This window comes from Taurulus bubalis (assembly GCF_910589615.1).
Source record: "Taurulus bubalis genome assembly, chromosome: 1".
NCBI classification, from domain to species: domain Eukaryota; kingdom Metazoa; phylum Chordata; class Actinopteri; order Perciformes; family Cottidae; genus Taurulus; species Taurulus bubalis.
This window is the reverse complement of record NC_136589.1, coordinates 46,658,628-46,681,740: the sequence shown is the minus strand read 5'-3', so window position 1 is coordinate 46,681,740 and position 23,113 is coordinate 46,658,628. Positions and strand designations below refer to the sequence as shown.

Here is a 23,113-nt window from a genome sequence, read left to right as displayed (position 1 = left end):
TGTGCTCTAAAGTTTCTAAACCATGTCATTCATTCACCAGCCCAGTTTGAGACCATCGCACCCAAATAATGAATTCAGTTTCCTCTCCAACGAATGAAACACAGTGTGTCAGGTTCCTGGTCTTCATCGTCACATTAAACATTTCTAGTACTGGAACCTTCTCTGGGAGAGGAGCCGCTCTGCCACTTCCTGCCTCGTGCGCTTGGCAGAGCGAGCGCTCCAGATTGCGGTACAGGCCTGGCTGCAGGACGAGGTGAGAGCGGCGTGGGAGGCGGCGCACATTCAGAGAACACTCATGGAGAGGAGAGGAGGAAAACATAATCATGTCCAACTGGGAGAGCGATGCATCAGATAGCACGCTTTCAAAGTCTTCTGGATGGATGCCTGGATATTAAGGGAGGAAAGATGTTTCACACCGAGCACGGGGGTTTGAGAGGGGCTAGTAAGTAAGTAAGTACCGTAAAAGTCGGGTTACACGCCGCTACTACCTTCGGTCAGTGTCCCCGTTTGCTCCCCGCTGTAGCCAGCTGGCGCTCATGCTAGTTCCCGTGCTAGCTTCCGCTAGCTCCCTGACAACCACCTAAGGTAGCGGGACCAGCCCCGGCTCGACACCCCACTTGGGCAGAAGGGACGCGGGCAGCAGCAGCGGGGAGCTAGTAGCAGTGCTAGCTAGCGCTGCTCCTAGCTTGCTACAGCGGGACACTGACTGGAGGTAGGAGCGGCTTGTAACCCGACTTTTACGGTAAGCTTTATTTGTACAGCGCCTTTAACAGACCAGGGTCACAATGCGCTTTATAATTACAACAAAACAATACACAGTTAAGAAGTACATACACATTTAAATTAAAAAGGCCAAGACAACTCAGTGACAATCATAGCAGCCCCAAAACAATTAAGCAAAAGCCTGAACAAATGAATAGGTCTTAAGTTGCCTTTTGAAGGAGTCAACAGACTCCATCGAACGCAGAGAGAGCGGAAGATCGTTCCAAAGCCTGGGAGCAACAGCCAGGAAAGATCGGTCTTCTCTGGTCCGGAAACGAGTGGTTCTGATCCACAGACCTCAGAGCCCGAGCTGGGGTGTAAGGCTGGATCAGATCACTGATGTAAGGTGAAGCCTGACCATGCAAAGCTCTGAAAGTTAAAACCAGAATTTTAAAATTGATCCTAGAGGAAACTGGCAGCCAATGAGGGGAGATGTGTGTCCTCCTATTAGAGTGGGTCAGAATTCTCGCTGCAGAGTTTTGCACTAACTGCAGACGAGACAGCATCTTCTTGCTCAGACATGAAAACAAACTACTACAGTAGTCTAAACGCGAAGACACAAATGCATGAATGATCAGCTCCAAATCATTTTGTGACACCATTTTCCTAAGTTTGGAGATGTTCCTCACCTGGGAAAAACTATTTTTGGTCAGCTGTTTGCAGTGTTGCACTAATGACATGTCTTTGTCCAATACAACACCCAGGTTTCTTAGGCTCGGTCTGACAGACTGGCCCAAGTCTCCTAAATACTGGTTAATCCCTGGAATTGAGTCATCAGGGGCAATAACCAGTGTTTCTGTTTTGTCCACATTTAGCTGCAAGATGTTATCACTTAGCCATTGTTTTATCTCCACCAAGCAATGAACTAAGGAATTTAGCCTCTGGAGCTCAGTCGGCTTGAAAGAGCAGTAAAGCTGGATATCATCAGCAAATATGTGGTACGAAACATAGCAACAGCTAGCGTTAGCGTCAAGCTATGGGCCGGTAATGAATCATGTAGCTTTAGATTCTCTTCCTGGGTAGCGTGTTGTTGCAATACATAAAATAAGGGGGTTTTATTTTGCAAAAGAGGATGAAAATGGAACGCGGCGACGGGGATGATTCACTCTAGAGTTGTTATGTCAGACATTTGCATGTAGATTTTCTATATTCCCGCATCGCACTGAGAAACTGCTTCAACGTTTGGTTTCATTCTACATCTTTCTCATCGGCAAAACAATTACATTATAACCCATGGACACTTCGTGGTTAGCATGCTAGCTATCTTTAAAGGACATTCCGCTATACTGGAGAATTCACTTGTTAGCTGTAATATATATATATTAATATTGAACCTAGCTTAATTTAGAGACAGGAAGTAGATGGAAATGATTAGCATGGTGTAAATAGTGAGTGAAGATGGTGGAAAGTAGCTCCACTGGCAACATTAGTAATAAAAAAACTCAAAACATTTAATTCTCTGCATTCATTTATTTCATCAGAATAAAAAACAGCATTGGTTAAATACAAGCTCTTATGAATAATATGTTTTAAAAGATTAATAAAATACTTTTACAAAAAAAAGCTCTCGTCTGTCAATCATCCCCAGAATACTTAACACCTCCAGCGTTTAGGAGACTTTTTGCATAATGAGTGAACCCACTTTCTTCTGCACGTCTGTCACACAAGCTGTGTGAAGAGGACCATTCGTGCTCAGGAGATTCAAGTCCTTTCATGAGTTGATCAGTGGGCGCAGTGCAGACACATGCTGAATGGAGGAGAGGAGCATCAACACACTCGGTCTGAGAGTGGACTGAACAGAAGCTCCAGGCTGAATGAATACAGGAGGGTATGGCACCGATATCAATGATTCACTGGATGGTGGACACAACGCGTTAAGGCCATGCTACGTGCAGCATATTTACACAGTAGAAGTTATCAGCAAAGACGAAGGCGTGTTCCTGTATCAGTGGTTTGGTTTTCAGGGGGCGAGTCATACTTTTACGTCTAAACTGGGACGGTTTAACAGGAACTTGGAAACATGCTGGAGTTCTTGCAAAGTTGTGTCAAATCAAAAGACACCATAGCTGCACAAGAAGAATTAGATCCGCTCGAGTCGGTCACTGTTGCCACGGCAACATGATGAATCAGTAAGAGCCCACGCGCGGAGTAACTGTTTGTGCGGGTGTTTAGAGGGCGGTGTGTGTGTGTGTGTGGAAAAAGAGAGCGTTCAGGATAAAACAAGTTATTTTGGGGTTTCCCACTAAACTGAGTGGTTTACAGCTCAGCGTCAACAAAACGTTGTGTTTTCATGTTCTCATGTTTTCATGTTCTCACTGGTGGTCTGGGCTGAGAAAAAGACCCATCACGCCAAAAGTAGCACCTTCAGAGAAGGAAGGCAGCGGAGCAGCTCTCAGGAGTACAGGTAGGAACAGAGAACCCACAGGGACAACATGCAGCACAGGAACCCAGAGCAACAGGATGGGAACAAAAGACGTGCTGTCAAACGTTCTCCGGACAGAATCCACCCACAAAGAGCTATTTTGGTTCTTCAAAGTACATTCTGCAAATACAACAACAATTATTAAAACGATCCGTATCTAACATAACTCAGAGTTTTGGATGTGGCCTCCATGACCAAACGTGTCATTAGAACACACACACACACACACACACACTCAACTGACCCTGCTCAACAGGAAGTCACACTGTGTATTCCATTCATCTAGACACAGGTGTGTTGCTTTGTTTGTTGTTGATTTAAGAGTTCTGTTTTTAACTTCATTTAAAAACAAGCCCATGACCGTCGTGTGTGAACAGACAAGATGGGAGCATTTAATGGACAGGTAAAAAGGTTTAAAGAGAGGAGAGCTCAGGTAGAGGTGCATTTACTGTGATGCAGGTGCTGCCACGCTGGGGAAAAGGGATACGGCAGCTTTAAAAGAGCTATAATATAATATATATATATATATATATGGGAGTAGTATTGACCTTGACTTTGGTTGCATCCAGTTAAACAGTCCGTGTAGAGAGCAACTGGGGAACCACTGGCTATTCTTGGACGATGATAAAAGTGTTCATCAGCTAAAGAACAAAGTGTTAACTCGGCGTAAACCGGCTACTTATGGAACACTCCAGGTCGGAGACTCTTTCTGGTGTCCCACAGAACTAATCGGACTGTAAACGATAACCGGGGGACAGAAGAGGGGGTCTTGGCTGATAGCCCCTAACCCCGGAGACGTATCCATCAGGCCGGTGGCCGCTGGGCTCTGGTGGGACGCTGCAGCCCACAGTCCACATTCAGAGCGGGGTCCATGTCCTACAGACAGACACACTCTGACGGGGCTTCATGCTATAGGACGCATGAAATCAGTACAATGATCAAAGTAACATGAAGAAGTGGGGAACATATGATCCCAGTGTTCCCAGTCACCACAGGAGGGTTAGCCACGCTGCTCTCAGTATGAACGCACAGTGGTTTCATAACACCAGACACACACAATGTGCTTTTTATGACCTAAAAATCTTGAAAAAAGATGAAACACAATGATTTAAAAGAGAACGCAGCACTTTGTAGTTGTGTAGCATTGCTACACGTCATGAGCACAGCTTTAGCTGAAGGTTGCCGTCCTGGCATCCGTACACAGGAGGGAGTGTTTCTACAGTCCAGTGTCTCGTCCACTGCCGTCATCTTTGGTTTGGATCTCCTGTCCCACTCGGAGGCTCCCCCACTAAGGGTGTTAAGGTCAGTCCACCAGTGCTGCTCCTACCCCTCATGGCTGTGCTCTGACATAAGCAACAGCGACAATCATTCTTAAGACATTAGTTATTCATAAGAAGCATTTGGTTGGGTGTGTTTCATGCTTGACAGTTTACATAATTCCTTCTCAATGAGATAAAAGCTGATTATCGTATTTAAAACTGCGACAAAAAAAGAGTCTTATAATGAGCATTGGATTTGTAGTCCTATTGCACTCATGCCTGTTATTTGAGATAGTACTTTGATAATTAACGGATTAATATTTGTATACTACAAACTGTGAGGTTGAGCAGAGTTGACATGTGATGCCGTCGTCCAGAAGCATCTGGAGAATGTGGGGTTTGTAGTTTGCAGATGTGTGCGCTCCTCTCGACTTCCAGAGGATGATATTGAAGGGTGCACTGTTAATATGATTAATATTTGTTGAAAAAGCCAGAGAAGCGGCCTTGTTGGTGGTCAGCGTTTCCTACACAAGCCGTGGACAGAGAGTGAGGTCACAGCTCCTCACTATGTGGGAGGCGGTCCCTCGTAGCGGAGCATGACGTTGAAGGACCGGGCGAAGTTGTTGGAGAGGGAGCAGCTGTTGCCGTCCATGAGGGGCAGCAGGAAGGCCAGCAGCAGCAGAGCCAGGAGGAGGAGCCACAGGGGGAGGGCCAGCCGACACGCCCGCTGGCACAGGCCGGGCTTCTGCAACGACAACAGCACGTTAAAACCTAGTGGTGCATTTTCATCACCACCACACACACCTCTGATCCCACTGAGGACTTGTGTTCACTATTATCGTCTCAGTTTAAATAAATGACCTGTTATTAGCCTTCAGCCTGCCTCTCACTCTCTAGTCATGGACACCATAATTCATCAAATAAAGAAGAAAAAATAAGGTGAATCAATATAGACATTTTTTCCCCAAGTGCCCACAAGTGTTTCACCTCCTGATGACTAAAGGATCCCATATCACATGAATACCATCTTGTCAAGCTTCTATTGATGCGTAAGCCAAAGCACGGACCAATCAAAGGAGCTGCTGGCTTTGGTGTGTGTGTGTCAACACACAGAGTGGACTTTTTGTTCTGAACCATGGCAGCTCCTGAAGAGGCGAGTGGAGATGCTGCTGAAGGTGTTTCTCAGTGGGAAAGATCTTTTCGCTCTCCTCCCAACATGACTTGAGTTTGATTGACAGATGGTTCACAGGGTTGCTTCTCAGATGGCTCTGTGTCACAAACCCTGTGGCACGTCAGGTAAACAAGCTAGCAATACTGGAGTAAACATGGGGCTCCACATGCTTCACTTATTGATCTGATTCATAGCTCATAGCTCAGAGAAGAGCTGGACGCTACTCGATGGAGGGGGGAGAGGAAGACGATCATGAAAGGAAACTACATCAAAAGCTCAACACTTGTTCTGTGGCAGCATCCGGTCGACTTCATTAACTCATTAAACCTAGATTCACTCTCCTTCTAAAGGCACATATATTAAACATAACTGCTGTCATTTGATGCATCATATCAGATGGATCTACCCTCAATGGTGGAGAGAACCAGGCATGTATTTATAATGACATTCCTTGTTTTTAGAAGTATATGATATCTGCTTTCTGATCTGCTCATGCTTTCTTAATCAACAGTGTGTTTGTCAATCCTCAGTCATGCTGAATGAGTTTAAACTGGATTAACATAATTACAAACACATGTAATTATCAGTAAAGTAAATAAGAGATGAACCATTGGAACAGTACTGTCGAGCAAGTGGATCATGTGACGTTCCTCCCTTCATAAACCCCCATTGTGTAACATTTATGTTAATCTAGTAGTAGTAGAAATAGAATAGAATATCCATAACTATGTATTTATTAGTGTATAATCAGATGAAACTAAGACTATTTGTGTTTTTGTTTGAATGAGCCCTTCATATCTACGTAGGGAGCTGGTATATATTTGGCAAAGAATTGGATTATTGTGGCTGCAATTAACCTGTTTTGCACTGAATATTTTTTCAAGATAATAACAATAACGTGCAACCTGTGAAAAACAAAACATAATGAGTGCAGATATGTGAGTCATCAAGTATCATCAGTATTAGTGGCTGCAGTGAGCTGCTTTCCTCTACACATCTTTTTAAAACAGGATTGCAGGCCTCTCTCAATTCATGCTCAATGTTGAGCTTAGATCTGTTTTCTGTTTTGAGAGACGCAGCAGCAGAACCCCTGCCTTAAAGACTGCACATCCATATGTGACTCATTCTTCAAAAGATTATTTTAATTGTATTCATTAGCTCAGAAACTCTGTAAAAAGTTACAAAGGTGACACTTTGTTTAGTTGGTGAGGGAATGGGATGTGAGGTCCTGAGTCAGACATTATGGACCACATGAACTCATTCAGCTCAGGCTCCTCTTTCCCAGTCCTCTCTGAATCCTGTTTACCGCCTCCGCTCCTCTTACACCTCCTGAGCACTGCGTCACAGCCTCACTGAAATAACTCCATGTTCAACTTCACAGCTATACAGCGGACAGCAGATGGGCTGCTTTAGGGGAACAGTGTGGTGTGAACATCATCTGCTGGCATCCATCACACCGAATACACATGTACTACTGTAGTTCCTTATAAATATGTATTCTCCTTACGATTGTAATACTTGAGAAGTAAACCTTTCCTTATGATTTATTGCCATTATGAAATATGAATAACTATTTTACTAAATGTACTAAGTGCTGTGTAATTATCCCTCACTACACAGAACATCTGTTCACTACCACAGTAGGTACAGTAGGTCAAAGTTGGTAATACTCAGTAATAACATGGTAATAGCAGCTTGCAGTCATGGTTATTACACAGGAACTACTGGCATGATGAATATCAGTATTATAAAATGGCAAATACCAATTTTGACTTTCAAGAATTTTCATGTGATTTTTGAAGGTACTATACGGATAGGAGCCGATAACATTGTGAAAAAGCTGTGCTATTATATTATCTCACTATCATCAGGCTTATCAGGGGTTGGACCTCTTGTTCCCCGTGTTCAAGTAGTCGTATGAACCCCAAATGAGTTCTAATACTTGTGTTATTTCATATACATTTTTTTCAGAATTTATTTGTTTTAATGTATTTTCTACCAAAAAAGAAATGAAGAAACGTGAGACGGAGAAGAAAAAAAAGAAGCTCTGGTTGTTTTGTGATTTTCCAGGTACTAATAGGGGGTCTATCATGCTTTATATATATATATATATATATATATATATATATATATATATATATATATATATATATATATATTAGACTCCCACAAGCCCGTAGAGTTACTGAGATGTGTTTGTCAGTGAAATCCGACTTTGTAAGGGTTACCCATAAAGGATTTAGTAAAACCTTACGGTCCGCCATAGAAGTTGACGGAGATTACCTAAGTACATACACTTAACGGTCAATTTAATTATTTTCTTTAAATGAAGTTAAACAACGATGTGGTTCCGGAGATAATGAATGAAACGTTTTTGTTGTTTTTGTCCGATAATAGGAGTGGGGGGATTTTCTCGCATGGTTTCCAAAAGGTTAGTTTCACCATATTACCATTTTAATATATTATATATATGTGATACAACCATTGTATTGTTTGCAGGTGCATTGCCTTGTGCAGAGGCCATCTATACCATAATAACACTGCTATAGCAGCAACAGAAGTCACCACAGGAATCGAGGGTCAGTTTAAACAAAAGTGATACCAAACGTTGGAACCTGAAACTATAACAAGCATCAGCTGTTATCTTGAGAAGCATCAGCAGGTGGTTAAATACAAGCCTGTGTGTTGGACTGTGTGGGTCAAAGTTAATGATTGATGGAAGAGGAAGTGAAACTAGCTAATCGTACAGCCACAGGGCAAAAGTGTGTGTGTGTGTGTTTCTTAGACTCAGCTTCCTGTGAATGAGAAGGGCTGGGTATCGTTTGAAACATGGCCGTACCCGTAGCAAAGAGAGACCCAGATCAATAGAGTACTTCATTTGATGTTCTGCTCTACTTCATTCGGTACCCATCACGTGAGCCCAAACATTTCATTGTGTAAAATGCCAACAGCACTTCATTTACTTTCCATCAGACGCCAGTTATTAGAGTCCCTCTCATCTGAGAGCCTCTTTCACAGCCATTGTCCTGTTATTTAAATTAGTTAGCATTTTGCGAAGACCCGTCCTCCTCTGTCTTAATTGGCTAGTGCTCGTTGCCTTTTTGATGAAGAACACGACTGGTGTTGGTTGGCAGGAGGAATTATTCAAACACACAATAATGTACTTTCCCATCTATTTGTTTGATCGCTGGAAAGCTACCATCAACGACACTCAACAACTCCTGCAGACATTTTACAGAAAAAGCCTTTGTTAGCTAATTATAAATCTATAATTATGAATAAATCTGCCCAGGGTTATATGACCTAAAGCGTAATAACTTACGTAAGCATGAAGTGTAACTAGTGTGTCAAATGTATAGCATTAGCAAAGTGATGGAGACAGGAGGATTCCTGGTTCAGTCGTTCATTTATCAAGTTTGTATTACAGGTTGTCTTTGTCTTATTCATTTTTTTTGCGATATACCTTCATCATCCCATTTGGTTGTTCATCTTCATAGCAGAACGCCTGCTGTGTGAGCTTTGAGCTCAGTCTAAGTCCAGCCTGATGAAGTCCCTTCTCACTGTGACTGTGGAGCATCAGAGGGTTTGAGCTGACGTGCAACACAAAGACCCCGTCGCTCCAAGATGAATACGTGTTATGTTGAAAAGACACAAAGAATCACAGGGACCGTGAATTCACACTCAGTTTTATCCAGCCGTTATTCTAGTAACGTCATAAGTAGCTGATAAATGGTGGATGTTGTTGTTTCATGGAACGAGAAAAGAAAAGAAAAAATGGAGTGACACAGACCATCTAGTGAATAAAACAATCAGCCACTCTCCTGGAGATAAAGGAAGCCTGAAGAGGCGGTGTGAAGAGAGAGGACTGTTTGGAGGGCTTTTCAGCTGGGTCGTCCGAGGGAGGCTTTAATCTGCTCACCAGCCACCGCTTCCTAAGTGAACGGAGGGTGGGGCGTTTGATTTGCTTGACTTGATGCCAGTTCTGGGTGGGCTCTCTGCGGCCCAAAGACCTCTGGGAAATTTCAATAAGACCAATGAATGCAGGAGAGCCCTTGGTTCAGACGTTTAATACAGATCCAAACATTTCCAATTCTCTCCACTACAAGACAGATTTAGATTTACATTAAATACTTTAGAGCAGTGATTTTCAACCAGTGTGCCGAGAGAGATCGTCAGGTGCGCCGCGGGAAAATGTCTTATCTTAAAAATCTTATTTAGTTTCCGCGAATAATTTGCCATTGTTGAGCGTCTGAGCTGCAGTATAGTGGCTGGTCGAGTAATGAAATACTCTTCCATGCCAGTAGGTAGCGCAATAATTACCTACCATATATGCTGTATTGTGCTACAATGTAACATTTTGTAACTTTTTTGGTTGTTGGCTCAAGCTGCATTGAGAAAATACGTGGAAGCAGCAGCTCGGCGTCGTTTCAGAGGTCTGAGGGGTCGGGTCTGCAGCTTGGGGGTCAACATGTCGACTACTGATGCTGAATACTAGTCTATTTATCAATTAAACAGAACATGAACATTATACTTTGATATCATTCATCGTGCTCCTCTCTCGTACACATCGGTTCACAGGTTTGGGACTGTTTTGGACATTTGGAGATCACAAAGGTAATTTTCACTATTTTCTGACAAGTTACAGACTGAATCTGTAGACAGATAGATAATTGTGGAATGCAGACTTTGAGCTGATTCTCTGATCCATGCTGTGTATGTAATGTAGTGCTGCTCTTTTTCCACCACTGCTAATTGTGAGCTGGTAGAGCATCATGTCCAGTTCTGGTGAGCCATCTTTTTTAAAATCACTTAATAGTTTGCGGTTACCTTTTGCAGTTTGGCAGCGAAGGCCGGCTCCTCTTTTTTGGTTTGGGGTCTCTGCAGAGATACACAACACAGACAGAGTTACGCACCTCAACGTGTGCACTGGATCATCATACTCAGACCACATAGGAGCCCCTGACCGACTGCTGACTCGTGCATTTTAGTGTTGTGCAGTGCAGCCCAGTGGATGGCTGTTAAAAAGAAAATCACATGAGATAGGGAAAACATTTGGTTATATTTGGTTGCAGCACATCTGGAGACGGTCAGTAGGTCCACTGAGCAGCAGCTACTTTACAGACGTGTGACTGTGCAAGCCAAATGGTGTTACACCGCCACCGTGTGGAGAACAAGAGCAGTGCACTTAAAGGGGGACTGCTGTGGAAACACATTACAGTACCATAACAGTAGCAGGACTTCATCTGTGCTCTGGATTTAAGATTTGTTTCCGTGTGATGATGATAATAGAAGAAACAAAAATATACCAGTACACTCACTGCAGACATTATATTAAAGAGCCTCCGACCTACATCAGATCTGCGATTAGGCTCAATATCTATTTTTAATCATTCTAGATGGTGGAACCTCGTTTCTCAGCGTCTAGTATCACCTTCACCAATGACCCTTATCTCTGAGTTTGGAACCACAGATTCAGGATCCCAGGGACCCAGACTCATGCATGCATGATTACCCGAGGAAAAGAATAAAAAACACAAATGTGTCGAGCTTCAGTAAGCCCGCTCACACATCACAAACCTTGTCTGACATGAGCTGACTAAAGCTTCATGCATTCAACCGGCTCCAGTAGCCTGCAGCCACAGCCTGAACCCGAGTACAGAGGAGATCTCATGTCACTGCGACCTGCTAAAGACAAGGACTCGGGACAAACGAGTGCTGTTAATGATGTGTCACCTGAAGGTCGCACTAAAGGTCACACTGTTGGGGAAATAAAGAGGAAATGGTTCCACATGAAAAAGGTCTTGTGGGTCAAATGATTTAAGATGTTCATATGTATATTGTAATAGCATCAATAGCCAATTTAAATGTATGTATGAATACGTTTAGAATGATAATAGTCTATCATATGCAGAGTCAACAGGATCATTTCAACATGACGTGTAATCCATATGTGGTTTTCAAACCTAACAGATTTAGGCTTGAATTACAGCAGACTAATGTAACATGAACCCTATGACAGGTCTGGTGAACGTGGCTTGTTCTCCAGTGTTTCTTTCACGAGGCCCAATCAGAGCAATGACTAAAGTACAACGGCAACAGAAGGAGCCTTCGGGTCGGCTCTGCCAGGGTTCTCACGAGCAATGAGAATACTCTACCTCCCATTTAGGATTGTTGCTTACATACACAAAAAGCCTTTCAAAGGAATTCTGTGAAGTGAAATGGCGGCAGTGCCTCCACAAAGGTAAAAGGTCAGCTCTGCTCTCACCTTGGCACTGGCCCTGAGCCTGACATCTCCCGCGTCCTTCAGTTTGGACTTGTAGAGCATCCAGCGGTAGCGCAGTTCCTCCAGACTCACATCCTCGCTGCCCGGACTCTCCTGGAGCAACATCTGGAACTGGTCCTGCCCCCAGCCCAGTCCGGCCCTCAGAGCCTGCAGCAGGACACAGCCAGAGACATTCCTCTAAACCAGGGGTGGGCAAACTTTTTGGCTCAGGGGCCACATTGAATAAAAAAAATTGACAGACGGGCCGGGCCAGTATCAGATGGATGGAGAGTGTTTGTGTGAACCTGTCACGGGAGGACAATGTTGCGGACCCAAATGCAGACCACATGAGAGTATGAGTATCTGGTAAAACAGATTACTGGAGCCAAAGGGAAGGTGGGGAGCCTGTGGTCCGCCACAGGGGGTGCTGGGCGGTGTGAGACCCGTGGCTCTACACTTGAGGACGGTGAGGCCGGCAGGGGGCGGTGTGAGAATATAACGTAAATGACTCAGCTTTTTTGTTCAACTCGCTGGTTAAATCTTCATCAATTTGTTCTACACGCCGAGTCACTGTTCTGCGTGATAAACTCAATTTTTCAAATTTGTTTTTGCTCTCTGGACATAAGAGACCTGCTGTTTCTACCATACATTCTTTCAAAAACTCTCCTTCAGATAAAGGCTTGCTGGCTTTTGCTCATTTGAATGCTAGCAAAAAACTTGCCTTGGTGCTTGATTCTTGTATAGCAGTTTGGCGGAGAAAATATTTTGCTGACTCTTTAAATTGGCTGCCAACCTCTTAGCAGTAGCCGCCCGTTCTGTCGTTGACTGTAGGCTAGCATAGTTAGCATGCTTGGCGGAAAAGTGGCGGCTAATATTGTATTCTTTTAATACTGCAATGGTTTCTTGGCAAATAAGACATACTGCCTCTGATCGTACTTCGGTGAAAAAATACTTAGCAGTCCACTCATTAAAGACTCTGCACTCACTGTGGACTTGTCTTTTCTTGGGTCCACTCATTGTGACAGAAGGGATCAATGCAGGAGGATGGCAGGAGGCTGGCAGACAGAACCCTGTATGTCACGTGACATGAGCGCAGGGTGGCGCAGTTCCGTGGGTCGAATGTGGTTAGTTATGTTAGTTATACTGAGGAAACATACTCTGCATGCAGCTGTCAGTTCATTTTACAACTCTAAAACTGTTGTAGTACAAACCCTGTCTCCGGCGACAGAAAGTGATTCATATTACCGTAATTCTTCTAAAGTTAACGCTTTACGACATAATTAAAAAGGATTCTGACCGCTAAGAAGTGGAGCTTTTCAGTGGTTTGCGGTATATTACGGTAATTAAAAAAATAAAAGTGTCGCCCTTGTCTGTGGGATCAGTGGAGGAGGGGTGGAATTGACCAGCGCAGCACAGCGTTGCGTGTCGCTCTAGTCCAGCAGAACACGGCAGGCAGCGGTCCGCACGGCGCGTCCAAACTGCTGTAACGCCTCTCTGCTCCCGACTTGATTTTCCCAAAGCACGATGACCACAACAGACCAGCGTTGATGTTTCTTCATGCTTATTTATTGCACAGCGCTCTTTTAGGCTTTTCGTGTGTGTGTTCTTCTGCAGCAGAGCCGTGTGCGCAGCAGAAGGCATTACAGCGGTCTTTCTGCTGCAGCAGAACACACACACGGAAAGCCTAAAAGAGCGCTGTGCAATAAATAAGCATGAAGAAACATCAACGCTGGTCTGTTGTGGTCATCGTGCTTCGGGAAACTGAACTTGGGAATGGAGAAGCGCTACAGCGGTCTTTACTATAACTTTTTTTATTTTTTTATGTTATAATAATTATAATACTCGGCGGGCTGGATTAAAATGCCGGATCCGGCCCGCGGGCCGTAGTTTGCCCACCTCTGCTCTAAACTCACACTTTACCACAAGAGGTCAGTGTGAAGGAGCTTTCCAGATGAAAGCTTTAGTTTCTCTGCAGCGTTCTTTCCATGATGTTTTCAGACACTATCAATAATAACAGTAAAGTAAAAGTAAAGTACTTTTAGTGGACGTACATTGATGGAGAAGTTGCCTGAAGGATGAGATTACAGCTTGTTTAGCGGCTGCAGCGTTCTCCATTAATACTAAACCCATTTCTTCATATATTGTCCGCATTAGTCACTTAATCCCCTTTCCCAGTAGATAAAAACCCTCCGACAGCCACCAACGTGGGCCTTTTGCCAGTGGGCACTCATTCCCAGGACAAATGACTTAGTGGGAGTCGTTGCTATCGGCTCCTGCTCCGATGGCGGTGATGAATCGTGACGTCGGGGTGGACCAACAATCGCAAAACAATTAATATGCTCTCCTCAAAGTCACCAGACGTTTCACCTCGCTGAGCATCGAGACTCATGTTAGGGCTGTGCGGTATACCGGTTCAACCGGTAAATCGCCAAAAGGCATGCTGGGTAAATGACACCGCCCACACAGGAAGACTTTTCTTGTGCAGGAAGAAGTCTTTTCCTGTGCAGCTAAGTGGGCGGGCTTTACCCATCATGCATTTTGGCGATGCCATTTTTTTCAAACCATGAGTCAACTTCTATCCGTGAGACGTAAGTAGCTCAGACCGCTGTACACGTATCAGTGACTGTAAATATTACATGTTGTTGCTAGCAGAAGAATGACAATAGTCGGTACGGCCGCGCATGCGCCACTAGTATCAAGGGATTCCCCTTGGTCCTAAATCCCTCCAGTTTAGCACCCTATGTAACAATCAAAACAGCTGCTGGCCAGTTGCGAGCGAGTGGTGAATAACAATGGCGGTGGCGGTCCTTTTTGGCATCAATAAATTAATGTGTTCATTTGGAAAAAAAATACCGTGAAACTGCCAGAATCTTACAAAATACCGTAATATGAATTTTTGGCCATACCGCCCAGCCCCAACTCAAACTAGATTCAAAGATCCTGGAGTTATCTTTTAACACTTGCACTTTATCACTCTCTTTCAGGAGCATAAAATAACACAAACATGCTGCGGTGTTTTCTCGAATCTTAGCTGTGGGTGTATTGCTTCAGTTCATGCCAGCACAGTGATAGGAAGCTCAGGATCTTTTATAGCAGTGTGAAGTTTCTCGTAGGGCTTAGCAGTGTTCTAAAGATGATTCTGTGTTCTCCGCATACGTTCACATACGCTTTCTTCACACGGCCTGACCTGTGGGTACATTTATGCAGACAGAAGTACGAGTGGCGCCACAGGTGACAGACCCATCAGTTACATCACAGCGTGTTTCCGTGAGCACATTCTTCTGGATATTATCATCCATTAGGCTATCTGTTAAATGGGATCCGGGGTACTTGACCTCATTAATCACTGGAAGTGCACTTCCACTGAATCTGTTATTACATCACTGTCAGTGGGGTTTGAATCTGATGTCAAAGTTAGCCCCATATAAGCAGGGTCAGCACCAGCACCAGCCAAGGCCTCGTAGTAGAGCTGCAGGGTCCTGAACTGTGGCAACAGAACTCACCTTGAGGGTGTCCTGTCGGATCTTGACTTCTTTGTCGCTGAGTGTTGCTCCCTTGCTGCTGAAGATCCCTGAGAGCAGTTTATTCTCTTGGGACAGCCAGGCCTCGAACTCCCTCCTCCTAGATGTGTACTCTCCTGTGCCCCCCTAAAAAAAGACCCCAAACAACTCAGAGAACTCTTGCGCAACACACACTAACACTGAAGAAAAGAAAGGTTGGCCACAGTCTGTTACCCGTCTGTGTTTGTTGCTTCTCCTATTGATTTCATATCTTCTGCCACACAAGAGGAGTGAAACGAGTGAAAAGGTGATTACAGCCATTCAGAGCTTACCGACATCCTAAAACTGAAGCCGGAGGTTGAGACTACAGGAGTTTTAAAAACCGAACCCATTTGGAAACCGGGATGCATCACACACATGAGGAGAACCTTCACAAACGTTCTTCTCTCCAATCTTAAAACGTACAAACACGACAGGAATTGGAAATAATTGCACATCACACACAATAGGATATTATTACGATTATCGAGCCAGAGGCAGCAACGCGTGCACGCACGTGATCTCATTGGGAAGCTAAATGGACAGGGGGCGTCAGGTGGTACGCTCGAACAGAGGCGATTGTGCATCAGGCTTACATCGGCCCAAAGAAGGTTCCACCTGCCCATCAGGAGTAACTCACATTCAGACCCACTCATACACCAAATGCACAGCATTCAGGAGCAATTTGGGGTAAAGTGTCTAGCCAAAGTACATATATCGGCATGGAGAAGCGGAGCCGGGGATCGGACCGCCGATCTTCTGATTGAAGGAGGACCCTGCTCATCACTAAGTGGTGATCTGGGATTCAGCCTGGGTTTAATGGAACATTTCTTTTTCACTTTTTACCTCCATAGTCATTCTACGTGACTGGAGGTTAAAAAACCTCCTTCCTGTTGAATTAGCAGTACAAACAATGAACCACTGAGCTTGAAAACTCTGGTTCGTTGAGTAAAAGACTTATGGGAGTGATGTCGACTTGGAGGCCCAGAGAGCGCTACGGTCATTAAATACTTTCAGCAGCTTGAATCAGTTCCCTGGATCAGTTTGGGGGTAATTGAGTAATTATGTTATGGTGAGGGGTTTTGCAACAGCCTGTAACACTCGCCGGTATTTAAGTATTTTGCACAACATAAAGGAAGGAAACCCACAACCCTGTAGTGTTCCTGTGTGTCTCAGTGGAGGAACATTTACTTCTAACATTTACTGAGCACTGAACGTAAACTATGAAATTAAATGTACAGAGAAGAACACCGGAGCCACTGGCTGGGTCCAGACTGCTAAACTCAACCCAGGGGAAGTATGAACACAACCGTACCGCCGGGTGTTGAGTTGGTGGTGTTGGTGGTTGCTTGGTTGGGTCTCTTCTGAACCGCACGAACGCTCCTCCTCCTGGACTCAGGCCTTCCGCTGCCTCCACGCTGCCTTCCCCAGAGCTCTTTCTCAGCCCCTCACCATAGCTTGAGGTTAGCGATGCTCGCTCTCCGTCTCCAGCCAAGATGCTGCTGCTGCCCCCTGCTGATGGATCACTCGCGATGCTTCCGCTGGGACCTCTCTGGCCCGCTCTGCTGCCAATTCTCCAAGTGGAGGAATCTATTTGGTCTCCTTTAAAGGAGAGCCCCCGGTCCTCGCCCGACCTTGACGGGCTCATGTGTTCATCGTCTTGTCCAGACAGAAGGAGGTGACCTTTCCCGCGGGCCTGGATCCGACCACCCTGCCCGGTCATCCCCTCCTCTTCCGCCTCTCCCTCCTGGCTTCCTCCTCCCCCTCCACACCCAGAGTAGGCCAAGGCTCCGTACATCCCAGCTGACGTGTCTCGTTGTCGGCCTCTCTGGCTCCGGGAGCCTCCCGTCTCGCCCTGACCAGCTCCCACCCCCAGAATGAGCTCCGTGGTCCGGGATGCGCTGGCTGCCGACGGGCCTCCAACCATCCATGTGTCAGCCTGTGTGTGCTCTGTGGAGCTGTTCAGCAGCCTGGGAGAGGAAGAAAGAGACAGCTGAAGTGTTTCCATAACTCACTTCAAAGTCTGATGAGACACAAACACAAGAAAAGAAGCAATGATCCTCAAATTTTCTCCAGCCTTTACCAGGTTTTTCTCTGACTTTCCTTCTTTTTGTTCATATGCATGCAGTATCATCCCTATATATTAACACTTCAGTGACTGAGCTTGAATGTTCATCCCAGATTTCACAAGACATTTGACAAGAGAATCTCATTTTAGGGGCTCAGTGGTGAGCAGGGTCGTCCTTCAATCAGAGGATCGGCGCTTCGATCCCCGGCTCCGCTAGCCCATGTCGATGTGTCCTTGTGCAAGACACTTAACCCTAAAACTGCTCCCGTAGCTGCGCCTATGGTGTGTGAATGTTAGTTAGTCCTGACGGGCAGGTGGCTCCTCCCATCAGTGTGTGAATGGGTGAATGAAGCCATGTAGTGTTAAAGCGCTTTGAGTGGTCGGAAGACTAGAAATGCGCTACACAAGTGCGGGTCCATTTTGCTTCGTGAACACAGAATAACTGGACCTTGTGAGAACATTTTAAGAAGGAGCCGGTGTCACAAACACAACTCTGACTGAATATAAATACCGTAATATCTTGGTTTGAGAATGATCCATTCCTTAACGATCTATTGTCCCCCCATTTGTGCTAAAGACTTGATCTCTCTGTCCTACATTCACCACCCTGTCCCGTCTTGTCCTGATGTGTAATCAGTGCAAATAACAGCAGCAGCTGATACCAGATACAAAAGAATACAAAGAGTAAATATTTCAGGTACCTGTGAAGATTGAGACTGGTATTGTACAGGGCCAACCAGGACTCTCTTAGGTGCTTCATGTCTCGCAGAATGTGGACCCGTCCCTCCTCTGAAGTCCTCTCCAAGACCCCCTGACCCTGGACCTCCATCTGCTGCAGCTGGAGCTCCTTCTCAGGAAACTCTCCCAGGGCTCTCTGTGGAGGACAGTGCAGCACTTTAGTTTGGTTTAGCTACGCAGAGTGAACTTCATACGGTGCGACACTTTGCGTCACCGGACAAAACGTGTCACAAACGACACGCGATTCATTATTTTCAGTCACAGCACAACTATACTGAATGTCATACGTCTGTCTGGGCCTCCAGTTGTTGCAGAGAAACACGTTTGTGTATTAACAAAGCAACAGACACCGTCTAGCTCAGCCAATGGGACACAGCAGATGACTTCGTACACATTTGGGTTTGGAATGAAATGTTTCCAGCAACAGTTTCTCAAAATCTCTCCCCAAAATAAAAACCCTAACTACTTGACTTGTCTATGTGGCACCAATATCTACACGGGGGTCTCCACCAATGAGAGCTACCCGTTACTGAGTGAGCTACCCGTTACTGAGTGGCTCATTGGAAGGTTTCAAGTAAGTTTTAAGTAAAAGTCAGATGACAAAGTCACTTTGTAAACCTGTACAAATTTCTATCCAATCAAATTCACGGACACGCCTCCACCTGGAGTGGTCTTTTGCTAATCAGCAATCGACGCAACGAGTTTCCTTACTTCAGTGGCGGAGTAACTTTGGGCGATGTGCACACCAGATTAGACGACGACATCAGAAAATACTCTGGCCCCTAAAAGGTCAAACATATATATTCTATTTGTATCCAATAACAGAGGGTTGTGTTTTTCTTTTTTTTAAACGAATCTGAATGACAAAGATGTGTCTCATTTGCTGTGCGAGCGTGTCAGCCGGTAACACTGAGCACAGCTTCATCAAAGTCTTCAGCTACTTCTCGTGGGACTTTCTGTCTGGCAGCAGTACAAAGATACCAGCCTCTGGTACATCCTAACAAAACACGAAAAGTACTTCTCTATGGTGGGATTATAAAAAGGACCATAAAAGGTGAGACAGGAGTTATTTCTGCTCATGGCCATTGAGAATAAACTCACAAATCAGACATGCTGATTCCAGCAGTGCGTCCTGGACACCTGTGCGTCCTGGTTTACCCGACAGGAAAAGAGATGCATCCAATTACCCCTCGGGGTTTAATCACATGCTTCAGGTTTAAATACTTCAATAACTACACATTCATGTTTAATGCTGGCTCAGCTGTGGTGATTCAGACAGTCACAGATTGTTGAATGCAACACTCCTTCTATCACTCCTTCTGCTGGATAAGAGAGAAGAGGATTCTTCCTTTCCAATCTCATTTCCTGTCTGAGCTGAAGTGCACGTATTCCTCTCGAGCGGCTGTTCAGTGTGCAAACACACTGAACAGACAGTGTGACTTTTTTCTCCTCCCTTGTACACTCTGGGTGTCTGTTTTCGGCTGATAAGATGGGTGCTACTTTTCTTATTCCCAAAAAAAAGGAAAATTTTCTGCACACAGAGGTAAACATTTGATATTCATTGAGCAGCTTTAAGAAGGGCGGTGCTCCTGAACAGGATGACAAAGGCTCTGTGTTAATGAAACGCACAGGCGAAGAATCTCCACCAGCGGTGCTGATGAGACGGGCAGGTCGGTCCACGATCACTGTAATTATAGAGTCTCTGTGGAGTTCCCATCAACAGTCACTTCTGTTACAGAGAACAATACAGGACAATGACATGAAATGAAAAGCGGGGGCCAATGGGGATTTGATGAATCCTGATGCCGTGTTCACACCAAAAGAGTTGCGAAATATTTGCGCGAGTAGATTACATGTTAAGAATTTTTCGCCGGGCGGCGCGGTAGAGGCAAAAAAGCGTTGCGAATATTGGCAACGCTTTTTCGCCGGAGTTAAAATATTTCAACTCTGGTGAGAAATTCGCCCGACGCTGAGTTGCGAAAGCCAATCGCATTGAGAAGCTCCGCACGGCATCACCGCCGTCCTGCCGTTACTGAATCAAACTGCTGGACCGCTGAAGGAGCGCTAGAAGCGGCTTTATTCAGACACTCGTCCTGGAGGAGTCTGAGCTGTGTGCGACTACGGATAATATTATGAACCCAGACACGGGGCGTTTGATGCTCCAACGTTTGTGGGACTTCCTCAACAAGTATGAAGCAGAATTACTGGTTATTTCAATGGTGAATGGCGGAAAAGGTAAATGTTTTCATAGAGTAAAGCCACAGAGATAAGCCCCGCCCCCTTTCCGGCAGCGTATGGTTGCGAAAAAGCGAATTAACCACATAAAGTTGAGCGAGTAAACTCAGACGAAAAAGCGTTGCGAAAATTCGCAACTCTTTTGGTGTGAACACGGCATAACACCTGCAGGTCTGGAGTTCCGCTCTACAAGCAACACTAAAGTGCCTCGAGGCTCAACCATGAGTCCGAGCAGGCGGGCAGTAGAGAGAACCAGACTGTAGACTTTTAGATTGTGTTGGGATTAGGGCTGCACCAAACGACCATCTTACTTGTGATAAATAAACCGATATCAAAATGGACTCAGTTCATGACTCACAGGACCTCGTGCTTGTTATATTTAGTCTGTTTGTGCCATGAGGAGTGTATTCATGATCAAACTGAAGCTCTACGATTGGCTCCCAGGTTACTAGTCATTTCTTCTCTGCTGCAATCCTCAGCGCCTGTCTCGCTCAACCACACACTACCTGTGCACATTGTTACTATATTCTAAGTCAGTGGCGGCCGGCCAATAGAGGGCCACGGGGCCTGGCCCCACCTTCAGCCACCAAAAAGAAAATAAAAAAATATATTTATAAAATTATTAATTATAAAAATTATTATAATATTAATAAATTATACAAATAGTCAATATTTGTGTTTTTGAGCTATGGAATATACCCAGTAATATTTCAGACCTGCAAACTCATGAGGGGTGAAAAAGGTGACACCAGCGCAGGGGGGAGAGGGGTGCGCGCAGCTGACAAACTATGATCATTATGGGTTTTATTTCTTCTTTTGTCAATACCAAAGTGTACACACGCTGCCACGGACTCGTCGCTGCCAGTAATCTCACTCGCTGTCTCTCCCAACAACGTTAGCTAACGTGATAGCAAGGTGACTAGCTTGCTATTAAAAAACTGGTGGGAGGGAAATGAAGCCGCTTTAGACATCTTAAACCCTTCCCAAAAACAAAAAGACTCTTCGGATCTACACGATTCACGTGGATGACATATTTTGATTTCAAAACGGCGAATTCCGCCGAAAGGTGACAAGTTTGCAGGTATGATATTTGTAAAATAGGATACCTGGCAAAATATATTCTTTTCCTGCTTGTCTTCTCTGCTCATCACCTCTCAGCTGCTCACGTGCACGTCTCTGCTGCTAGTGCACGTGCCGGGGCCGAATCGATTTGGCCCAAGGAAGACGGGTCTAATACGCAGTTTAGCCAATTACTGATTAAAGATATAAATGAGTGACATACAATTTAGCCAATCAGCGTCCTAAAAAAGGCCGCGGGGCCATTCCCATTAACCCCTGCAGTGCGCGTTCCCATCTCTCGTTCTCGTGTGTTTTAAGATGAGATGCTTTTATTTTGAAGGCGGCTCGCAGAGTTTAAAAGGAAGTCGTATTGTGCACGGATTTAATGTCGAAAAGCTACGGAAAATATGGTCCGTTTTGAATACAAATTAGAAACAGTAACGGTATTAGCACTCCCCCGAAGAGGCACAAGGTTAGTTAAAGTTGTAATAACTGTGTATGTGTTAGGGAAATTAGCACAAGTGTTGGCTCTCTGTGTGTGTGTGTGTGTGTGTGTGCTATTAATGCAAACGAGGAGTAAGCAAACATAAGTATCGTTTTTGTGCCTTTGTACACAGCTCTTATGTTGGTGTTTGGGGAATTTATCAATACATTTGAAATCATGTATATTCCACTCTGGAAGTCAGACCAAGGATGATTGTTTTACTAGCAACATCCTAAAGACAGGAACAGTTCAGACGAGTGACACACTACAGTTTAAGTAAAATAAATAAGGAGATATATGTGAGGTGCAAGAACACACACGCACACGCACCTCAGCTTCGTGCTGGCGGCTCTCTACGCTCCACTCCCTTGGGGGGCTGTGGAAGGACTCCAGCTTCTGCTTCATGATCATCAGCCACTTCTCGATGTTCAGCAGGCTGTCGTGGAAGCTCTCGTGGTCTGAGATGCTTTCCTCGCTCTCGTGCACCTTCACCTGCCAGCAGAAGAGAGATCAGCTGGTCAGTCAGGGGGCTCCAGAAGAAGCATGAAAATCCATGCGATGTGGAACATGTATCTTTATAGAATTTCATTATTGTTTTACAGCTCAACTGCTAAGACACCAACATAAATCCTTGTTTGTATAATAATAATAATAATAATAATAATAAGACAAGATTACTGTGCTCTACCCCTTCTTAACTGCAGGAACTTGGGGTATAAGGACGGGATGATGACAGTAAAATCCGTTCACAATATGTTGACCGTGGTGAATATTGCATCACCGGGATAACCTTGGATATCCTCACGTGTCACTAGGGAAAAAGCCGCCTGGCTTGCTTTCAAGTAAAGAAAAAGACAGAGCCTGATTAAAACAATTATCATGTAAGAAAAAATACATAACAGACTCTGACTATGGAGCAATCTTTTGTATTTATCTATCCTTTATGATTACCTGATATAAGATTGATGGACTTTTAAGAAAAAGGATGTTCACTGAAAAAAGATCTATGATGAAATCAAAATATGTGTTTCTTATCTAAATCTAACAGTAAAGTGATTCCAGTAACGTTGTCGTGCCATTTTAGGAGTTTTAAGCATATTTAGATGATAAATGA

The 23,113-nt window shown here is 44.7% G+C and overlaps 1 protein-coding gene across 1 annotated transcript in view; it reads right to left on the bottom strand.

Moving 5' to 3' along the window:
• Window positions 1-5,008: 5,008 nt before the first annotated feature.
• Window positions 5,009-23,113, bottom strand: part of syne3 (spectrin repeat containing, nuclear envelope family member 3) — a gene marked incomplete at its 3' end in the record, with an annotated part of 42,506 nt that continues 24,401 nt past the window's right edge. Inside the window, exons 12-18 of the mRNA XM_079214324.1 lie at window positions 22,330-22,491; window positions 18,185-18,357; window positions 16,731-17,385; window positions 15,380-15,523; window positions 11,880-12,044; window positions 10,442-10,492; window positions 5,009-5,188 (exon numbers count right to left, since the gene is read on the bottom strand). Of these exons, the coding sequence (XP_079070450.1) occupies window positions 5,009-5,188; window positions 10,442-10,492; window positions 11,880-12,044; window positions 15,380-15,523; window positions 16,731-17,385; window positions 18,185-18,357; window positions 22,330-22,491 (1,530 nt within the window). The remainder of the gene's footprint in view (window positions 5,189-10,441; window positions 10,493-11,879; window positions 12,045-15,379; window positions 15,524-16,730; window positions 17,386-18,184; window positions 18,358-22,329; window positions 22,492-23,113) is intronic.